This window comes from Suricata suricatta, chromosome 14 (genome assembly GCF_006229205.1).
Source record: "Suricata suricatta isolate VVHF042 chromosome 14, meerkat_22Aug2017_6uvM2_HiC, whole genome shotgun sequence".
In the NCBI taxonomy this organism is placed as follows: Eukaryota; Metazoa; Chordata; class Mammalia; order Carnivora; family Herpestidae; genus Suricata; species Suricata suricatta.
In genome coordinates, this window is record NC_043713.1 from 7,652,299 (window position 1) to 7,675,451 (window position 23,153).

At 38.9% G+C, this 23,153-nt stretch overlaps 1 protein-coding gene across 1 annotated transcript in view; it reads right to left on the minus strand.

Annotated features, from left to right (window-relative positions):
* Positions 1-23,153, minus strand: part of DOK6 (docking protein 6) — a 349,658-nt gene that overhangs the window by 112,828 nt on the left and 213,677 nt on the right. The window contains exon 5 of the mRNA XM_029922515.1: positions 20,065-20,254. Coding sequence (XP_029778375.1) covers positions 20,065-20,254 — 190 coding nt within the window. The remainder of the gene's footprint in view (positions 1-20,064; positions 20,255-23,153) is intronic.

Below are 23,153 nucleotides of genomic sequence, written 5' to 3' on the forward strand. Positions count from 1 at the left end.
CAGAGGAGGGAAGTGAGTGAAGGGAACAGATCAGAGGCGTGGAGCCCTAGGGGGAGGGGAGAAGGGGGAGGGGAAGGTGGCGAGGGGAGGAGGCAGGGGGAGGGGGTAACAGAGAGGGGAGAGAAGGATCGGGAAGGGGGTGGAAAGTGAGGTGAGCAGAGGGATGAGGAAGAGGAGGGGAGGGAGCTGTGCAGGGAAGCGAGGTGAGCAGAGGCATAGGGGGGATTGGAGGGGAGGAAGGGGAGAGGGGGAGAAAGGAAGGCGAGAGAGCAGGGGCAGGAAAGTGAGAGAAGCAGAGCAGAGGCATCCGGAGGGCAGAGGAGAAGAGGGATGGGGAGGAGGGGGAGGAGAGAAGAGGGAGGGAAGGGGAAGAGGAGGAGGGGAGATGGAGTAGGGAGGGAGAGGGACAGGAAAGTGAGGGAACCAGAGCAGAGGCATGGGGAGAGGGCAGGAAGGAGGGGGCAGGGTAGGAGGGGGAGGGGAGGTTCCAGAAGCAAGCCTTTGTGGGTGGGGACAATCACACGGGGTAGAAGACAGTTATGAAGAGGTGACACTAGAAGCAGGTCTCATTTGTGCCACATTCAGTCCCTTAAGGAAACAGGATAGTTTTGATTGCATCCAGAGATGAACACACTTGTGTTCTAAGTCTTTAGATAAAAAAGAAGTGAAAATAATACTATTTCATCTTTTGAACTTTTCTTGCAAAATATTGTGCTGCCTCATCTTCAGATGCTGTTGTTACCTGACCCTAAATGGAGCCCCTTCACTCCTGGAAAGTGAAGAAAATAACTGACAGTTGAAAATCATATGCGAGGTTTTTGTTCTCACTTCTCTGCCTCATAAAGTGTCATAACTGTCGGTATTATCTACGCTGTCTTGTTAGTGCAGAAGCGGCGTGATGAAGAGACTTTGTTTCCTGTCCTACCTGGGCACCACGAGGCTCTTACAGCTGGGTGCTTCTGATCGTCCACCTAGCAGAAGCAGGGCCCCCCTTCCTGTCCGCCCCCCTCATTCGCCTGTCCTTCCACAGGGGGCACAGACCTGGGACATGGATGCAGAGGTGTCTGCTGCCGAGGGCCGCCAGGCAGAGCCCAGTCTAAGGAGGGAACAGGGCTTGGCCGTCAGTGTGCGTGGTGCTCCAGAGCCCACGTGCAGGCACTGGGGAGCACTCTCCTGGAGCACTGCAGGTGTGTGGTCCCAGGGCGGGGGTGAAGGGGGAGTGTTCCAGGGGGACAGGGTGACAGGATCACAGCAGGCCTACAATGACTGGGCATCCAGGTGTGCTTGGGTAGGGGCTTGCTTCAGTGATGTTTAGAGAGTTTTGGGACCCTGAGACCATTACAGAGGGGAGCACACCCGGAGGGAGGCCACATCCTGCCAGGTGAACTCTCATGATCCGCACAAATAGCCACTCTGGAAAAACAGCAGAGGTTGGGTGTTTAAAGTGCACAGATGTGAGCCTGGCCCCCCGTGTGGGGTATAAAGAGGCTTTGAGACCTGCTTATTATAAACAGAAGACCCCAAGGGCAGAAGCCAGGGCTAATTTGAACCAGAGACCAGAGGAAAGTGGGGGAGGCCGCAGGATTCCCTGGTGGTTACAAGAACTCTGCTTGGATGCTGACTGGCCTTCTTACTCTTTCCTTGGTGGATTTACTCAGTCTTTTAAACAACCACATCACACCTTCTCCTGCATCAAATCTTGAATATCTCTCTCCTCATGAGCAGGTAGCCTACTTCTTATTTCACCAAGAGAAGAAAAACTACCAGAAGAAAGCTTCCACAGGTTTCTATCATGACCCCCCTCACCTCCATTTATACCTCCAATTATACCTCTGCTATATCCTGCACTACAGTTTCCTCTTCCTTCTCCCTGTGGCCTCTCCCTTTGTTCACTAGATATCATCTCTTCTCGTGAACTCAGATACACTGATCTGGAGATGTTTCCTTCTTCCTTCTGTTTTATCACTTTTGAGTCTGTATAGTATGATTCTCATCCACATATAAATGTTTTTCATGTATTCATCTTTTTTTTTTAAATCCCTCTTTAACCTAACATTCTTTTCTACCTGACTCTCTTGTCTTTTATCTTCACAGAACTTCTTCAGTCACCTGGGTAGGGACTTACTTTAGTGAGTGTCCTTGCTAACTCCAAGTTTTCTCCTCCAAGTCTCTGGAACCCATTCCTATCTTTCGTCCTCACTACTTCACTGAAAGAGCTATTTCCAAGCCCATCAGTGACCTCTGGTTTGCAAAACGAACATGTCACTTTTCAAGCTTCATTTCACTTCTTCTCTCTGCAGCATTTATTTTATTTTTTTAATCGATTTTATTTATTTATTTTTTAATTTTTTTAAATGTTTTTATTTATTTTTGAGAGAGAGAGAAACAGCATGAGCAGGGGAGGGCCAGAGAGAGAGGGAGACACAGAATCTGAAGCAGCCTCCAGGGTCTGAGCTGTCAGCACAGCGCCCAATGCAGGGCTCAAACCCACAAACCATGAGATCATGACCTGAGCCGAAGTCGGACGCTTAACTGACTGAGCAACCCAGGTGCCCCTCTGTGCAGCATTTAACATGGTTTTAACATCATCCACTTCTTGAAGCACTTTTGCTCCAGGAGTAAGTAACAATTCTGGTGCATGACTTTAAAAGCAATCTAGATGCCAGTGGTGACTTCCACATGTAGATCATCAATCTAGGACTCTGCCCCGATACCCAGGTACATATATGTAGTCATCTTCTGAAATTCCACTTGGATGTCTATAAGATATCTCAAACTTTCTATGTCAAAAAAACGAACTCCTGATTTTTAACCCAATCTTCTACTCTTCCATATTTATTCTGTTACAGTAAATAGCAACTATGTTTTCCTGGTTGCTTGGACCAATTCTTGAAGTCATATATGATTAATATATTTTTCTCATTTCCCACATCTACTTAGACTCTAACTTTAAATCTGGCAGCTTCCCTTTTTCTCCCCTGCTAAACCTTATCTCTCACCTGGATTCTTGTTCTAGAACCCTAACGGTTCTCCTTGCTTCCACCCTGACCTCCTTAGTCTCCATACAACACTGGGAGTAATCTTTTATAATATAAGTGAGACACTGCCCTGCTTGAGTACTCCAGTGCCTTCCAATTCCATCCAAAGTAAAACTAAAGTCCTTAATATGATCCAAAACGTAGTGATAAAATATAGTGGTAAGTAGCCTGGTCCATAGCACTTGTCTGCTATTATCTCCTAAAACTCTCTCACTCTGCTCTGGCCACACTTTCTGTCCCTTAAACATGCAAGAACAATACTGTCCCTGGCCAGGCTTTGAGACCCTCAGCCAAGAATCTTATTTCTCCAAGCAAAACAAAACAAAACAAAACAACAACAAAACAAAATAACAACAATGCTTACAAAACTTCTTCCTCACTTCCTTTGGGTATTTCTTGGAATATCACCTTATATAAGAGGTCTTGTTTGCACATTCTATCAAATAACACCCACCCACAACATGCCAATCCCTTTAACTATGTTACCCCCTGCCACATAACACTCACCAACACCTGATATCTTTATGCTAATTTGCTCCTTTTGTTACTGTCCTGCCTAAATAGCCTATAAACACCATGGAGGCAGGGATCTTTGTAATCTGAGCTATCCCAAGCACCTAGAACAATCCCTGGTATATAATATGGGCTCAATAATGACCATATTCTAGCAAATATAAAATACTAAAGATTATAAGACCCACCCTCATTTTATCTTTCACTATGGGGAAAATATGCCAATTATACTACCAGGCAAAGTTTTTTTTTTTTTAAATCACTTAAAATTTCTTGTACGTGTTGAAAGAGTTGGATTCAGTTGTGATGGATTATTATATATTACTCTTACACATGCATAAATAGAAAACATAAGTAAAATAAGTTAGCTAAGGGATTGCTAAAACTTTTGCACATACAGAGTTAAACTCTTATGAATCAATCCAGAGTTATCAATGCCCTTTGTTTTCCTTTGTTTTTTTTTTCACAAAAGATCATTTCATTTGCCATCAGTAGTGTTAGTGACATACATTTCTTCATTAAAGGGTAAAGTGTTTTTGACTTTAAGATTTTTTTCTAAACCAACACCTGTTCTAAAAGTTTATGCTGGTTGGTGTGTACTTTATCTACCTGAGGTGTTGACAGTAAGGTTTCAGACGTTACCAAAGACCCATGTTCCTTTTTCAAATGGTCCTAAAAGGTTTCTTGACTGACACCTTGAAGATTTGCAATTAAGTTCAAGGAGTGGAACACTCACAATGCACATAACTTCAGTAGAAGTGAGGAAAACATGAGCATCTATGACCAAAGCTGGGTGCATATAGGCCATGGCAACTACAACACTACCACGACGTGACAGCAACAGGTGAATGAATGAACGAACAAATGAATGAATGAATTCACTATCAGATGTCATAATAGTAACAAAATATACCCCAACTTAAGAAATGTGAAAATATGTGCATCTTCTGAATCAATGGATCAATAATTAACAAGCGAACCTTTCAAATGTTCTAATAAAGCCAGGAGGAAGTGGTCTCCTGGAATACAAGTCTCATTGGTCGGGGTGATACCTGCCATCAATATGAGAAGGGGATCAAACCACAACTTAACATCTCCTTCTACTGATTTTTATCCTTTTGATTCCAGAAATAATTCCTTGATTAAATGACTATTACTAAAGTTTAGGAACTTTCTGAAGGAGAATGAAAGAACCTAAAAGGAAGGCCAAAACTGTCATTGGGATCCCTATAGACCAATTAATGAAAAGCAATTCACACTAAGTATGTGTGGGTTCAATAAAAATGTATTGAACTTTAAAGTTAATGGACCAAAAATTAAGATGAGAGCCCCCATTTCTCGATAAGAATGGTTTCCTAAGTCATTTAATTAATGCTTTCTCCTAGGGGGAAAAATGAGTCCCAGTGTTATAGTAGCAAGAGATTTACTAAATTAGACACAGAAGGAAAAATAAAAAAAGCAGTTAGTTCCCAAAAGGCGTTGTCTTAGCTTTACTTCTTTGGAATTAGAGGAAGAATTTACACAGAGATATGATTTTTAAATATCACATAAATCCCTGACACAGATTGTTAACGAGGAGGCCTTTCTATTCCCTGTACTATGTAACTGAAACTCAACTGAACATTATGATTTAAATCATTTTATGACGTCAAAAACCGCTTTTATTCTCTGGGATGCTTTCAATCCGTTTTCAAATACCTGATACGAACAATAGAAATAGAGATGGCTATAACATAATCTGCCCTTATTGAGCTCCTAGGGTACTTGGAGAGACAGACCAACCAATGATTGCAACATAATGTAAAAAAAAGATTTAGTGAGCGGGTACTGAAATCACAGAAGCTCTTTGTAGTAGAAAGAGAGGTTAATTTATGCTGATTAATTTAAATAATAAGAATACTAACTCTGAATCTCAATAGCCTAACACAACAAAGGCAGATTTCTCACTCCGGCTATGTCTTGTGGCTCAGACATCGCAACAGTAGATGACTGCAGGTGCCAAAGTACATAAAAGGGTTGGAAAATCCTTTGACAGTCATGCTCTGGACTGAAATGTGTCCCCCATAAATTTATACGTGGAAGTCTCAACCCTTAACGTGGATGCAGTTGAACGAGGACCTTTCTGGAGGTAATTGGGCTAAACGAAGTCCTAAGAGTGGGGCTCTGATCCTCAGAGGGTCAGTGTCCTTAGAAGAGACACCGGAGAACTTGTTTCTTTTCCCTACCTCTCCACAGTGAGAAGCAGCTGTCTGCACACCAGGAACAGAGCCCTCACAAGGCACCAAATCAGCTGTCACCTTGATCTTGGACTTCTCAAGCCTCCACAACTGTGAGAAATAAATTTCTGTTGTTTAAGCCACCGAGTCTATTGCATTTTGTTGTGGCAGCTCAAACTGACTAATACAAGACATCTAAATACTTTGGCACAGAGGCATTGCGTGCTGCCTCCCTTAGCAGCCCGTGGTCCACAATACTATCTCCTATAGCCGCACCTAACTGCAAAGAGGCAGGTAAATAGAGGAGGGTAGGTGGGTATTTAGTAAGCACCATCGTCCGCCACAATCATTGCTTCTGGTCAGCAAAGATCCCTTTTCTCCCTTTTTTCCTACACATTCAATCCTTTCCTAAGGGACACAAACCAGAAAGCAAACTCCCCAGCCATTGGTTCTAGCTCCAAGTCTAGAGTCTGTAGACGATTGCAGATATGACTTCTCTTGGTTCCAAATAATTGTTCTGCCTCTACCCACTCTGTCCCAGTGAACAGTGGTTCAAAGGAACAGGACGCCTACCACTGCAGACACTCCCAGTCAAGAAAGAAAGAAGACCCGACAGGAGCAAGGTGGAACTGGCCCGGGTAATTGTGAACTGCAGTTTACCGGATAACCCGAGAATCCTTACCTAGGGCTCACCGGTACCTTGACCCTCATTGTGCTGTCTGGGGGGAGCTGGCTGATCCTTTGTTTTCCTTGGCTCTGCTGTCTGCCCTGCGGCAATTTTCCTTTTTTCACTATTCTCCTTGGCCATATAGGAATCAGACCCTGGGAAAATGTTCCCCTGGAGCCTTGGCACATTTCCCAGCCCCCTTCCTGTCCTGCAAAGTTCAGGTGAGAGGTCTGATCATTATCAAGTCTTCAAAATTCATAAATACCCTTAGTCTGGAGGTTTTCCCTTCCTCCCTTGTAAAACTCTGTCAAAATATTCCTACATTGATTGTATTTTTAATTCTAGTTGATCCCATGTACCAAGAGCAATACCCACCATTCCTGGAGTGTTTTCTGAGACTTACTTCTCAGATTTGTCATAATATTTTGTTTCTTCTTCCCTAAAACTCTTTCAGTTTAAAGCAGCACCCTTGCCCATATCAAGTTCTTTAAGAATACCACCCACTTAATCAATGCTTTACCCTGAGCCATTCTTTTTTCTAATTGAAAGATTATACTAGGCACTGTACCCTTAAGCGGTTTTCTACCCCGACATACCTTAATCAATGGAGAGGTTTTAGCAAAAGGTGTGGAGACTACACGCTAATCTGCTTTTCTTTGCGGCTGTTTTAACTCGCTTTTGTCACTTAAAGACATTCTTAGTTTTATCTCCTATTCTTCAGTAACTCAACATAATTATCTTTTCCAATTTTGAATTTTTCGAAATCCCTTTCAATTTTGCTTGCAAGTCCTCAATTACTTCCTGAGGTCCTTTCTTTACAGTACCTTGCCAGCCAACCAACTCTCTTAACATTTTGTTTTCTAACTTCTCCCCCTAGATGCTGGGAAATAGAATTCAAAACAAAATCTTCCCCCACTCCAGAAATCCTCTCCACAGACATAGTAGAGAAAGAAAACATCTCTTATTTTATGCGTATTACACCAGAATGTGATGCCCATTCCAGGCAGTTTGCGGAGGGACTGCAAAGATGGAAAAGCATCTGACCCTTTCTACACTCAAGCGGGTGTAACCCACCACCTGCATGTCCCCAAGATCAACAATAACTCCCTTTAAATGAGGACCGACCCGCACCGTTTGTCATCCTGCATTCCCTTGGTAATTGGAGTGACCATCTATGTCCACTAATTGGCTTTATTCAGAGGGAAAACAAACTTCTCACAGCTTTATGACACAAAGTAGTCTTGCAGTTAGGAGCCTGGTACCCACTGCCTTTAGGTTCCTGTCCTGCCCAACCTGGGAGCTAGAGGCGCTCTCCCCTTTGATGTTGACATTTCAAGGACTTGGTTCCCGAGTCCTTAAGAAAGGCACTCCTGGGTCTCAAAGCTGACAAAAGACCTATTTAGATTTCAAAAGAACTTTATATACATACATACACACACATATATATATATATTTCAAAGAGAGGAAGAAGCACTGACAATGATAAGTTTTCTAAAGTAAAGGCTCTAGGGAAAAGTCAGGGAGAAGAAGTTTCTCCCCATGTTCAACAGAGAATTAAACCTCTTATTTTTAATTTGTATTTGTCCTTACCAATTTGGTCTCATTTAGAAGCTCATAAGACGTGCAATCAGCTTACCAAGCTATCACAAGCTACACGAAGAGGCAAGAGTTTACCAAATGTCTAGCCCTGCACGGTATCATTTGCCCAGTGGTCATACTATTGTTCTCTTCCCCAGCTGCTGTTTCGGGGCTACATATGTTAGGGCCTTTATTTATTATTGCCGTGCTCCTCCTGCTATCCATTTCTATTAGGATCAAACAGATTTATCCTTAAATAACAAAATCTCAGTGGTTTGATGCACCAGGAACTTCTCACTCATGCCCGGCCTCTTTGGTTCCAAACAACCGTCCTGGGCAAACTAGGGAACACCTGCATCCACAGCTGAAGGAGACATCACTGTCTTCACAGTCCTTCGCTATACATTTATCCTATCTTTTAGCCCAATACATATTAGATTATCAGAAAAGATTTTAGTGTAAAATGTAGAGCAAAAATATATCTCAACACTACCAGACATGAGATTACTTTTCTCCCCCGGCTTCACCATGGTTATAGTAGACAAATAAAAAAAAGGTATATGTTTAAGGTTTACAGTGTAACTTTTTTTTATTAAAACAATTTTTAGAGCAGTTTTAGGTTCACAGCAAAAATGAGGGAAAAGTAAAGATTTCCCATAATGCTTCCCGCACCCACACATAAACCGTCTTCTCTGTGATCAACCTCCACCACTAACTAGAGTGGTGCATTTGTCATGAGTGATGAGCCCACACTGACACATCATAATCACCCAAAGCCCATAGTTTACACTAGGGTTTAATCCTGGTGTTGTAGTTTCTGTAGGTTTAGACAAATGGATAATAACGTGAATCCATCAGTACCGTATCATCCAGAGTATTTGTAACACTTTAAAAATCCTCTGTGCTCAGCCCTGTTCATCCCCTAACTCCTGGCAACCTCTGCTCTTTTTTTTTTTTTTTACTGTGTCATTGTTCTGCTTTTCCACAATGTCATAAAGTTGGAATTATATGATGGGCAGCTTTTCAAATTAAATTTACTAATATGCAATTTAAGGTCTCTACGTGCCTTTTCATTGCTTCTTAGTTCATTTCTTTTTAGTGCCGACAAGGATTCCATTGTCTGGATGTACCGCATACTTTTTAATCCATTCATCTGCTAAATGGACAATCCTGGTTGTTTCCAAATCTTGGAAACTATGAATGAAGCTGCTATCAACATCATGCACAGGGTTGTGACTAGACATACATTTTCAACTCCTTTGGGTGGTTGAAGTCAACCAAGGAGTTGATTGCTGGGTTGTGCATTAGAGTATGCTTGGTTTTATAAGATATGGCCAAACTGTCCTTTACGGTGGTTCTACCACTTTGTGTCCCCGTCAGCAGTGAATGAGAGTTGTTGTTGCTCCACATCCTTGCCAGCACTCAGAATTTTGGTCATATTAATAGGTGTGTACTGATATGAATTGTTTTAATTTGCATGCTCCTCCATATGATACGGAGCACCTTTCCGTATGCTTATTTGCCATCTGTATGTTTATATCTTCTTTAAGAAGTGTCTGTTAAGGTCTTTTGGTCTATTGTTCACTTGGGTTTTGTTTTCTTCTTGTTGACCTTTAACAGTTCTTTGCATAGCAGTCTGTTATCAGATGTGTCCTTTGCAAGTGGGTTCTCCTAGGTTGTGCCTTGTCTTCTCATTCTCTTGACATCATCTCTTAAAAATAAGAGTATAAATTTTTATTTTTAATGAGGTCTGGTTTACCATTATTTCTTTCATGGATCCTGCTTTTGGTGTTGTGCCTACAATGTCTTTGCCATACCCAAGGTCATTGAGATGTTCTCCTACGTTATATTCTAGAAGTTGTATAGTTTTGCATTTTATGTTTAGCCCTATGATCCATTTTTTAGTTTCTTTCTGTAAAGTGTGTAAATTCCATGTTCACTGTGTTGTCATGTCCATTGTCATAGATCAGGTGACTATACTTATGTGGGTCATTTTCCAAACTATCTACTTTGATCCATTGATTTTTTGTACTTTTTCATTAAAATCACAGTGTCTTAATTACGTTAGCTTTTTCATACGTCTTGAAGCTGGGCAGTGTCAATATTCCAACTTTGTTCTTTTTCTTTAATATTGTGTTGGCTATTGTAACTATTTTTAGGTATACAGTTAGTGGTGGTAAACACTCATAATATTGTGTAACCATCACCACAAAATCGTTCCCATAACTCTTTTCGTTTTGTCATTTGAAACTCTATATCCCTTCGCCATTACTTCCCATTCCTTCTTCCCAGCTCCTGGCAACCACTATTCAATTTTCTGTTTCTATGATTCTGGCTACTCTAAGTACCTCATCTCTGTGGAGTCATATAGTATTTGTCTTTTAGTGACTGGCTTATTCCACTTAGCTTAATTTGCTCAGGGTTCACCTATGTTGGAATAGATGTCAGATTTTTTTCCTTTTTAAGGCTGAATAATACTCCATTGCATGTACATAACCACATTTTAAAAATCCATTTATCCATTGCTGAGTAGTGGGTTGCCTTCCAGAGTTTAGCTGTTGTGAATAATGCCTCTATGACCATAAGTGAACAAATATCTCTTTGATACCTTAATATCAATTCTTTTGGGTTTAGACTCAGAAGTGTAATTGCTGGATCACATAGTACTTATATTTTTAATGTTTTCAGGAACGTCCATTCTGTTCTCCATAGCTGCTCTACCATTTTCCATTACTATCAATAGTGCACAAAGCTTTCAATTTCAGTTTTTGTTTTGTTTTTGTTAGGTTTGTTTGAGAATAGTACCCTTGAGGGGTGTGAGGTGATATCTTACTGCAGTTATCATTTGCATTTCCTAAAAATTAGTGATATTGAGTATTTTTTCATGTACTTATTGGTCATTTATATATATATGTTTGGAGAAATGTCTGTTCAAGTCTTTTGCCTACTTTAACAATTGGGTTGTTTTGTTGTTGTTGATTTTAGAAGTTCTCCATATATTCTGGATATTAATCCCTTATCGTAGGTATGATTTGTAATTATTTTCTCTCATTCTGTGAGTTGCCTTTTATTCCGTTTATATTGTCTTTTGATACACAAATTCTTTAAATTTTCATTAAATGCAATTTGTCTATTTTTTTCTTTTGCTGCCTATGCCTTTGGTCTTATATCCAAGAAATCAACACTAATTCAAAGTTATGACTTTTCCTTATGTTTTCTTCTGAAAGTTTTATAGTTTTAGGTTTATACTTATTTCTTTGATTCATTTTGAGTTAAGTTTTGTATATGGTGATAGGGCCAATTTCATACTTTTGCATTTCGATATCCAGTTTTTCTAGCACAATGAGAAGACTGTCCTTCCCATTGAAAGGTCTTGGTACCCGTGTCCCAAATCATTTGACCATACATGAGAAACTTCCCTTTGTAAAATTTATTTTTAAATTAAAAACTTTATATATAGTAAATTCATTCATTTGGCTATAGAGTTCTATGGGTTTTGGCAAATGTATAGAGTTACGTACCCACTACCACAATCATGACAAAGGACAGTTTCATCATCACCCAAATATTCCTTATGCTCTTGTTTTGTGGTCAATCCCTCTCTGCACCCTTACCCTCTGGCAATCACTGGTCTATTTTCTATCACTATAGTTTTACTTTTTCCAGAATATCATACACATGTAATCACAGAGCATGCTCTCTTTCGGATCTGGATTCTTTCCCCTTAGAATAGTGTACCTATGTTGTTGTGTATACCACCTGATTTTTGCTGAGTAGTACTCTATCAGTCTACCACAACCTATCCATTCAACAAAGGGTATTTGCATTGTCCAGTTTTTGGCAATGATGAATAAAATGGCTAAACCCATCCATGTGCAGGACTTAAAAAATTTTGTTTAAATGTTTATTTTTGAGAGAGAGAGAGAGAGAGAGAGCACAGCAGGGAGGGGCAGAGAGAGAGGGAGACACAGAATCCAAAGCAGGTTCCAGGCTCTGAGGTGTCAGCACAGAGCCCAACTGGGGCTCGAACTCATGAGATGTGAGATCATGACCTGAGCAGAAGTCTAAAGCCTAACTGACTGAGCCCCCGATGTGCCCCTCAGATGTGGGGCTTTTTAATAAACATATATTTTTATTTTTCATGAGGGAATAACTTAGGAGCAGGATTGCTTGATCATATGTGAGGTAGATGTTTAATTTTATATAAAAATGTGCCCAATTGCTTTCATAAATGGCTATATCATTTTAGATCCCCACCGACACATATATGAGCACATACTTGTTAGCACTTGGTATCAGCAGCTTTTTTTTTTTAATTTTGGCCATTATAATAAGTAGATATTTGTATCTCATTGTAGATTTTACTTGTATTTCCCTAATGACTAATTAAGTTTGGCATCTTTTAGTGTGATTATTGGTCAACCAAATATCCCCTTTGATCAAACGTCTGCTCAAATCTTTTGCCTATTTTTCAAATTATAGGTTGTGTGTTTGCTTATTGAATTTTGAAGTTTCTTATATTCTGAGTATAAATTCTTTGTCAGATATGTGACTTCCAACTCTTTTCTCCAGAACTGTGTCTTATCTTTTCATTCCCTTAAAAGTGTCTTTTGCAGAGCCAGGTTTTAAATTTTGATCTAGTTGAGGGGTGGCTGGATGGCTCAGTCCTTTAAGCATCTGACTTCGGCTCAGATCATGATCTCATGGTTCATGAGTTCGAGCCCCGCATCGGGCTCTGTGCTGACAGCTCAGAGCCTGGAGCCTGCTTCGGATTCTGTGTCTGCAGTCTGTCTCTGCCCCTCCCTCACTTGTGCACGTGCTTGCACTCTCTTTCTGTCTCAGGAATAAATACATAAATTAAAAACAGAAATTTTAAAAAATTTTGATACAGTTGGATTTATAATTTTTTTTGGTAGATCATGGTTTGTGTTATATTTAAAAGCTCTCTCTTATCTCTCCTTTTAACTAATTGGTCATGCAGTAGAGAAGGAAGGCTTTCTCCCTGCATTCATGAACAAAATGGTTTAGGAATAAATTACGTCTACCTGTGACATCACAGTATCCTGGACTATAGCATGCATTACTGCTCCCACTAACCATCTTCCCACAGGAACCATAGTGCCATAAGTATTGTTTGACCTTTCCGATCGTTAAAGTCTATAATCAGATTTTTCCTAAGCTTCCAAATGAAGGCAATATTATCAAACTTAGTGAGACATATATTTTAAGCATCGGTTTTGCTATATGAAGCATTGTGCGGAAGAGGAAGGTTACATTTTGAGCAATAATTTTATAAAAAGGGGTTTGGGGCTCACTTGTATTCTGTCGTGCAGCCATTTGAACTCACTCTGATGTTTGCCTGTAACATCTAGGAGGTTATACGAAGCGCAGACGCCACCTCAGCAGAGAAGCACGGAATTCTGTCTTCCACGGGACACAAGTGCACATAATCCTGAATCCTGCGACGCCCTCTCCAGGTCCGGCTATCTCTTCTGGGGTTTTGAGAAAATAAGCTGGTGGCACATTGGTTGTTTTTTTACTCTTAAAATGCACACTTGCGATCATTCTAGTAAAAGAGCAGCTGCTCTGAGATGGCGCAATGCTGTGGGTTCATCTCCAGACACGAATCTTCTCCAGACACGAGTCCCACCGAAAGCCTCCTGGTCTTTGTTCTCCTCCTGTTCCCACGCCTGCCATGTGCTCCCTGAAGTTCACGGTGTACGATCAGAATTTTGAGGACGTGTGAGGGATGTTTCCCCAGAAAGAATGGTCTAGATCCTCGCCTACTGTTTATTTTTATATTTTGTCGGTTCGGAGGAATTTAACAATGCATTTGAAAAACGCCTGTTGGCGAAAAAAATGTGTATTCTGACATATCCAATTTATTACTTCCCAGTGCATGCAGTGGTGTATACATCAACGGCTAAAAATTGCTTCCAAATAACATGCTTTGTGCAAAAAAGCCAATAAAATAGAGCCAGAAAATGCAGATCTTCAAGGTTGCTGGAATGACTGGCCAGGTCTCACCTGCCAATCTGGCTTTTCAACTGCCTTCATCACCCACTCTCTCCCCTCTCTCCCTGCGGTCCCCACCCCCCAACCCCTGTCCTGACCCAGGGAATACAATGTCCTGCTTTTATTTCTCTGGATCAAGCATGAGCAGACTTTCTGCCCTTGGCTCTTTTTCACAAGAGTGGGATTGTCTGGAATTTACAAAATAGATGCATAGAATAATGGTCAATAGTCCAATCATTAAAGGGCGAAGGGCTCCCACATTTAGAGAAGAAAAAAATACAAATAAACAGCATCCTCAAGGACAGACCTCCAATCATAAAGATAAAGACAACAACAAAAAGAAAGAGAGAGATGTCAAAGTCCTTGATTGAAATAGAAACATCGTAAATCATCATTTTAATGCTTGTGGTTACAGGGTCAAGAGGGGTATTCTCTTTGCCCCATTAAAGGGTATATGAATTGATATGATTTTCCTTGAAAGCAATTTGCTCTTTTGTGAAGGACCTTGAAAACATTCAAGTCCTTTGACCCAGTAAGACTTAGAAAGGCCTTGCTAAGTAAGTAATCAGAGATTTGCACAACTTTTCACAGATGGTCAGTGGGGCTTTATTTACAGAAGTTTATTTTGGAAACATCTTAATGTTAAATTAATGATGGCATAGTCATATGTCATACAGCCAATAGAAGCTTGATTCGAAAGGATTCACAGATGACTTTTCAGTATAATATTAGGGGGAAATAAAGGCTATATATCTTTATTTACATCAATTTTAAAATATGCTGGAAAGAAGTACATCAAGATATTCGAAGCAGTTACCTTACGATGGAGAAATTATGAGGAATTGGTAAGTTTTTCTTTCCAACGTCTCCTTCAGGTTTGGGTTAACGATTTAATCAGACAATATAGGTATCAAAAAAAAAAAAACCCTCAATACTAAGGAAAAATGGAGACTTACATAAGGAATATAGTGTAACACCTGGTCAGCTTACAAAAACAGATTTCTGATCTTGTCGTTCCTCTCTAGGAATAAAGTCCTTGTTGTACTCACGGCTTCCAGACTCCCTGTCCAGAGAATGCCTGTCACTCTTCTTCCTTCCTGGCCCCATGCCTTCCATAGGAAGTATTTTATTATAAAAGTAACAAATTCTTGTTGCCAAACATCCAAACAGTATGAAAGAATATAACACAGACTGATCATAGACTAGTTAATGCTCTATTTTCTTTTCCCACAATTTGTTTCATATGGAAAACACTGGAGTATAATTGGCATATCATAATACCAATATTTAAAAAAATAAGAATACTAATAGTAAACAATTCTGTGTCCTCTGACACACGTCAGAATAGAGGGCATTTTTCATCGCCTCCAAATTTCCTTAGTGCAGCCCAATCTTTCCCATCCTCAACTTCAATGCCAGGCGACCGCTGATCTGCTTTCTGTCACTAAAAATTAAGTTTTGCCTGTTGTAGGATTTTCTGGAAATGAAATCATACCTATTGCTTAGAATAATGTTTTTGAGATTCATCTACATCGTGTGTCCCTGGTAGGTGGCACTCTGTTCTGTGACCCCATTATAATTTGTCCACTTATTTGTGGACATTTAGATTGTTTTCAGTTTTTGACTGTCATGAATGCAGTAGCTCTGGCCCTCCCTAAACAAGTATTTGTATGTTGTTTGGGGGCAGCTGGTAGGTAACAATTAGAAGAGATCGTGTGCGTTCAGGGTGGCTGGACACAAACAGTTGGGAGGTAAGTATCTAGGAGTAAAATTGTTCTGTCATAGGGTACACATAAAAAATGGCAAATTAGTACTTGAAGCGATGTTCTCTCTTCATTCATATTAGCAATGATACAGAGTCAAGAGTTGTTCCTTCTCTACTTGACAGTGTCAGAGTTTTGTTTACAGATATCTTTTTGTGGCTTTAATCTATATTTCCTTATGACTCATGATGATAATAAGCATCCTTTCTTGTTCGTATTGTCTATCTGCATGTGTTTCTCCCAATGGGTATTCAGTTATTCTAGCACCATTTGTTTCTTTTTCACATTAAATTACCACAGCAGATTAAAAAATAAATAAATCATCCATGTATGTAGGTGTCCGTTTTGAACTCTTCATTCTTTTCCAGTGATTGTTAGGTCAATTCTTATGTCAATACCACACAGTCTTGATTACTGTAGCTTCATCACAAGGATTAAAATAGGGTAGTAGAAATCCATCAAATACATTCTTTTCCAAATTGCTTCTGCTACTCTAGGTCTTTTGCAATTTGAAATACCTTTTAGAATCAACTTGACATTTAACTTGGGAAAGTCATTTGGTATTGTTGAGATTACAATGAATCTTTACATTGATTTGAAGAGGATTGTTAGCTTATGAATACAGCATCTTCCAAGTCACAAATGTGGCATATATCTCTGTTTATTTTAGTGTTCTTTAATTTCTCTTAGTCATATTTTGTGGTTTTCAATGTATAGGTCTTGCACATACTTTGTTAAAATAAGCTATATATATTTCATATTTTTATAAGATTAGAAGAGATATTCAAAACATTTTCCCTTCCAATAGTGCATTGCTTAAAATAGAATTGATTTTTGTATATTGCCCTTATATGCTACAACTGTGCTCAATTCACTTCTTAGTTCTAGTAGCTTTTTGTCTAGATTCCTTTAAATTTTTTCCCTTCATATACTTAAGGGTAAAGAAGTTTGATTTTCATTGCTCTACACTCTGATTTTCCCCCAGGCAAATCCTACTGGAGTGTAACTCATTCCAAAGAATTGCACATGGTAAATCAGAGAGTTCTTGTATATGTGCTGACTCTTCAATGACATAGGCACCTCGTAACCCATAAAATTAGGCTCCAAGCAGCAGTTAGCACAAAGACAGCCACGTGGTGTTTCCCCTTATTTGTACTCCGAAGCCTTGCTGTACCCGACCCACTTTCGTCTCATATTCCAGACTTACGACAGGTAACACTGATTTTTATTCTCAGACATGAAGTTTCTAATGATTTTTCCAGCATTTGAATGCTGGCTTCTCCCAAGCTTTTTGCCTGGCTTATCCCTCCCCACATTTCTGGTTTGGGCAAAGGATATACCTCAGCAGAGTCTCTAAGAATAGAGCTCTTAAGAGGTAAGAAGCTTCTTTCCGAAAGTGGAAAAAAATTATAAAATTTCTGAGGAAGAGTAAACAGTCATGATTTCTTAAATGCCCCGTGTGTGACTATACAGTGCTGTTTGCTGCTTTATATTCACAAACTCGCTCAGTCTCTACACATTTATGTAGGAAGCAGAGATTCTACATTTTATAATACAAAGAAGAAAACTGAAAGTTATTAACAAGTGACAGAGCTTTGATCTAAATCTAGTTCTCTCTGACTCCCAGGCATGAAGGAGCTGGGGTGTCAAGATGATTTTTACATATTTTTATTTGTTTTTAAGAAGTTAATCTGATAAACCAAAAAAATGTAGAAAAAAATCACCTCCTAAACCAACAAAACCAAATAAATAACAAAACTAAGACAGAAAAACCTTGGAACTTGTGAGCTTTACCTACTCTGATGTATTTTATTTTTTAAATGTATCTTAAAATTATCAAAAATTACCAAGACCATAGAAGACCAATTGATATTGACTATCAGGTAAGCCAAGTTGCACATCAGTTATCGGATGTTTCCGTTGAGATTATCACTATAAACACCAGTGGAGAGCCAGTACGTTCCCCCTAAAGCTTTGAAGAATCAAGAAACTGGCAAAAGCTAACATGAACAATTATAAATGGAGTGAAAATTCTACATAACCACCATAAAAGAAACAAAAAAAGCCTTACTTGTTATTTAAAATCCTCAGTAGATGCCCTCTGAAGTGAGGGAGTAGACAGGTAGCAGTATAGAGGGTCGTCAAAAATTAAAAATGGAAATATCATATGATCCAGTATTTGCACCACTGAGTATTTCCAAAGAAAATGAAACCACAAATTCAAAAAGATACATGTACCCCTATATTTAAAACACCATTACTGATAAGAAGCAAGATGTAGAAGCAACCAGAATGTCCTTTCACTGATGTGTGGATAAAGACTATGTGGTGTGTCCCCCGCCTCCCGCACACTCAGGTACACACGATAGACTCAGCCATAAAAAAGAATGAGATTTTGCCGTTTGCAACGCGGATGGACCTAGACGGTGTTATGCTAAGTGAGATAAGTCAGACAGAAAATGACAAATATCGTATGATTTCTCTTAGATGTGGAATCTAAAACAAAACAAAACAAATGAGCAAACACACAAACAAACAAAGAAACAGACACATAAATACAGAGAACAAACTGGCGGTTGCCGGAAGAGGAGAAGATGAGGAGGATAAACAGGGACTAATTTCTGGTTTTAAAAGAAAATAAGTGAGTCAAGGAAGTGAAAAGTAGAGCACAGGGAATATAGTCAATACTATTGTAGTAACACTGTGTCAGGATGGATGGCGACCCCTTTATTGTGGTGAGCATTGAGTAATGCTTGGAGTTACCAAATCATCATGTTGTAAGCCTGAAACTAATATAACATTACATGTCAACTATATGTTAATAATAAATAACTTTAAAAAACCAGGAAAATAGGAACACCTTGGAGAAAACTCCAGAGGAAGGAATTTGGTGGGTAATGTTATCAAGTAATGAAAATAAGCCATCACTTTTTTCTATACATACATGAACTTCTATGGCCAGGATAAAAATGTATCAGAAACCTTAGGTCAGTGAATAAGTTATAATCTCTTTTTAAGTAGTATACATGCCTAAAAATATTCATTTTCTTAAGAGAATTATTTCCTAGTAGTTATCTAGAATGTGATTACTCTTATTACTCTCAATATTCAGGAAGATTGAAAATAGACAGTTGAGTGAACTCATAGCCACTAAGTAACCATAGGAACGGAGCCTCTTAGAGAAATCAGTGTAGCAGAGGATAACCTAGTGCAAAACTGAGTGGTAGAATCACTTAAGCTCAGTTCAGGTTATTTTTTTTTCTCCTCCCCTTAAAATTTTAAAAGACATATGGCCTTGACCTAACCTGGATGGATATTATCAGAATCTGACCTTGAATAAGAATTTAGTAGTTTCATAAGAACAACATTATGAAATTAAAATTGCTGTATCACGTGCAATAAAACTTTGCTATAATTATTTTATAATACCACAGATGCATTATCAGAATGGGATAAATCATGTCCCTAGTGTGAAGACTGATACATCAAACATCTCTTATTATATAGAACCCCCAAATCTAAGGCGGTGTCGTCTTGTATATGTGACAACAATGTCATAAAGGGGTCATTGCACGAAGACATTCATTTGACTGGTTGAAACCCATGTCTAAACTTGTGTCTATAAACAATGATTATGAAATAAGCAATCATTTAAAACATTTATGGATTCTGACCGTATGCTATGATTAAGAAACCAAAATACTTGTTTTGACATACTATATTTAAAATCTGTTAAACATTTCATATATTGCAGATTTGAAAATATTTCTTCAGTAACTCTGAGTTAACATTTACACTGAATTAATGTTAACATAAAAATCTGAATAAATGAGTATTGGATTAACTTATCTGCAACCTAAAATGTAGTATTTAAGCAATTTAATATAAAACTCCTTTCAAAATTTTTTGCTTATAAAAAACTCGCAAAAATAAGGCTAGTAAGGACATGTTTAACTTTATGGGAATTCTATTCCACTGTTAATATTGTAGGATACACTAAAAATATAATATTCTAGTAATATTGCAAAATATATTGCATGGTTAAAATAATTATGAAATCAGTTTGAAGCCAGTGTAAACGACTGAGATTTTTGGAATGGGGTAATCGACCTGTTATAGAAGTAACATGTTTTATTTAGATTATCAACAAGAGTCTGAAGAAATTATTTACTAGGTCATTTCTAACCCTTCTAAAAACAGTGGACATCCTGGACAGAATCTCTTTCTGGAGTCTAGTCTTCACCCACCTCCTGGTTGTGACACCCAGAGCTTACCTTCCTGACTCAAAGGTGAACCACGTTGAGTCCCGTCCATATCTCCTCAGGGAGCTGAGAGGCCACATCACCAGTTTGACCTTGGCATTGTGGATATCCCAGAGATAGATATTCTCATGAGTGATCTGCATTGTGCATTCGCCATAAATATCCAGATTTGGTGTAGGCATGAGATACACGTTGAATCTCTCTGCAGAGAAACAAAGAATGGAGCAAATTAAGTGAAAAGAGAGGGGAGTCATTATGGAGGCACTGTATTAATTGTGTATCTACAGCCTTCAGAAAACATTACCGTGTCCCTTGAGAACGTATCTACACAGTGCAAAAAACTACCATTTTCCATGTGATGTATGAGAAAATGAGTTAATTATATACATACTTTTCTTTTTAGAGAGAGAAAGAGGTAGAGGGAGAGAGAGGCAGAGTCCCAAGCAGGCTCCATGCTCAGTACGAAGCCTGATGTAGGGCTCGATCCCACGGCCCTGGGATCACGACCTGAGCCTAAATCAAGAGTTGGGTGCTCAATAGACTGGGCCACCCAAGCACCACAATTAAAATTCATTCATTCACTCACTCATTCTACACTTTGTGCTGTATTGTATTTCCTATGGTGAGAATGAAATGGTGAAATTGTAACTGGAAATGGAAGGGTAAAAGCTAAGTGAGGTCCTATCAAAATGATGCTTAGAGTCTGCTCCTTCACACAGTCTTAAATGGAGAACATTTATATAACTCGTGTGAGGAATGTCTCATTTAATTTAAGGATAAATCAACTCAATATTACCTTTGTGCTATGAAACATTTAGTGCATACCTACACTGACCCTCCAAACCCATTGTATTCACAGTCAAATCAGCATCTGATAATTGAAGGTATTTTTCACTGCCTTCTGCAGGACTTCAGACATTGTTTGTTAAGCAAAGTAAACATATATATAGCCACTTTCATCCTTGGGTGTTCTATAGTTGAAAATCTGATTCTAAGGCAATGACTTCAAACCTTCCTTTATAACTTCTGGTGTATCTCAAAGGCTACTGCAAAGTTCCACAGGCCTTGACCCCCATTTAAATGCATGAGATGCACTTTATAAAAAATAAGGTTAGTTCATAAATTCCAGGAAGCAAAGAACTTGGTATGACCTATAAAGTGTCCTATAAAATATCCCCAATTCCAAGCACTGTATTCTTGGTTTATAGTAAGCAATCAATAAATAAGCATTGGTTAACTGATAGGAATGAAAGAAATGTATCCCAGGATGAATATGAACCACAAGAATTGAGGAATTATGAAAAGAATAATACCATGATAATAAAAAGTTTAAGAACTGCGGGCAGATACATCTCTGTGAGTTTGAATTTAATTGTGAATCGTGCGTGAAAGGCAGTGCTGTTGAATTAATGATTTTGAGAGGCATAATGGTGCAGCTGCAGTTGGAAAAGGATTGATATGTTTAGGGATGTGCCATCATCCATCATAATGCCATGATTTCAACACTGAATGTTTGCTGGTGCTGAGCTGGGATTGTCTATGTAAGAGAAAGAATCTCTTCTGCAGCAGGTACTTTGCAGAGTATTGCTTTGCTGATGCCAACAACAACAAAAAATCAGAGTCCAAATGGGTTACATTTAATTTAAGCATGATAGCTTGAAGTTTAGTAACCATGTGGACCATATTTATATTCAAGTGTCTAGATATTCTTGACGAGAATAATTTAATTCAATTTTTTACTTAGATTATTGACCCATAAAGCTAATATGTATATGGATTTCACATTCATTTCCTGCAGAAGGGGAAAAAATAAATTACATAGCTGAAGAAATGAAGAAAGATCATTGCCCCGTTGATTATCTGCAGTAAAAAGTGTGTGTGTGTCTGTACACACACACACACACACACATACACACTCCATTTATCTGCAGTATACACACACACACACACACACACACACACACACACACTCCATAAATCTTAAAATTCTTGTGTGGAATCAAAGAATGTCTCATATTTTGTATTAAATACATCACTCACGTTGCCACCATATTTCACACACCAATGGGATGACAAGTAGCAAATCAAAGGGGCCTGATCTCATGTAAGACTATAAATGAATGTTGGACCCAACAGAGTGACTCATGCATACTGATAACGTGTGAATAGAAATCTTCTTTTCTTTGGCCAAGACCCTTTTGATGTTCAGTTTTTATATTTGGAAGAAATCCTGTGTCAGCGGCATACCTTGAGCAGAGGTGAAATACTTTTGTTATCAACGTGGAATGTAAAACATTCCTCTAAATCCCTTCCTTTCTATCAGTTACAGAGTCTGAAGAAAGTAACCAAAGAATCACTGCTAATACCCCAAGGTATAACACTTCTTATAAAATACTAGAATAAATATTATTAACCAATTTGTTGTCGCTAAAGGCTGCATTGACTCTTGGTATTCACACCCATAGTTTGATATCTGAAAAAAAAAGAACACGTAACAAAAAAATAACCCTGACAATATGTGTCCTCCAAATGGATGCCGTGTGAAAAATCACCGATGGGATATTACAGAGGACCCAAAAAACCATTGCATTTTCACTGAAATATCAGTATGCTCTAATGTTAGCAGATAAAACCTAGAAAAAGATAAACAGAGAAAGGGTACAATCATCACAGTGGACGTTAAAAGAAATACGGAACCGAAAAGCTGAAAAATAATGAATAATTGAATTTAATAAGATTCACACGCTACAGGGCTCTAGCTGTCAAAACTGGTGAGGTACACTTACAAGCAAATACAAAGGTATTAGATAACCTTCCCCGAGAGAGTTCTTCCTGGGCCAGCGGCAGGTGATATAAAGCAGGTAAAATATATTGCTGTGGCCTTCTTGTCTGCCTTCTGCTTCACCACTTTGCTACCTAGCAACTCATGTTAACCCCTTCCTGCTAAGGTTTAGAACGTGCCAGTCTTCCTTTCAAGACTTTCTTTCATCCCACAAAAAAAATTATTCTAAGAATTTTTATTTTGATATTCAAAATCTATCTTATCCTCATGAGTAATTTCCAAGGATTTGAGATTCAGTTAAAAAGTAGACTAATTTAGG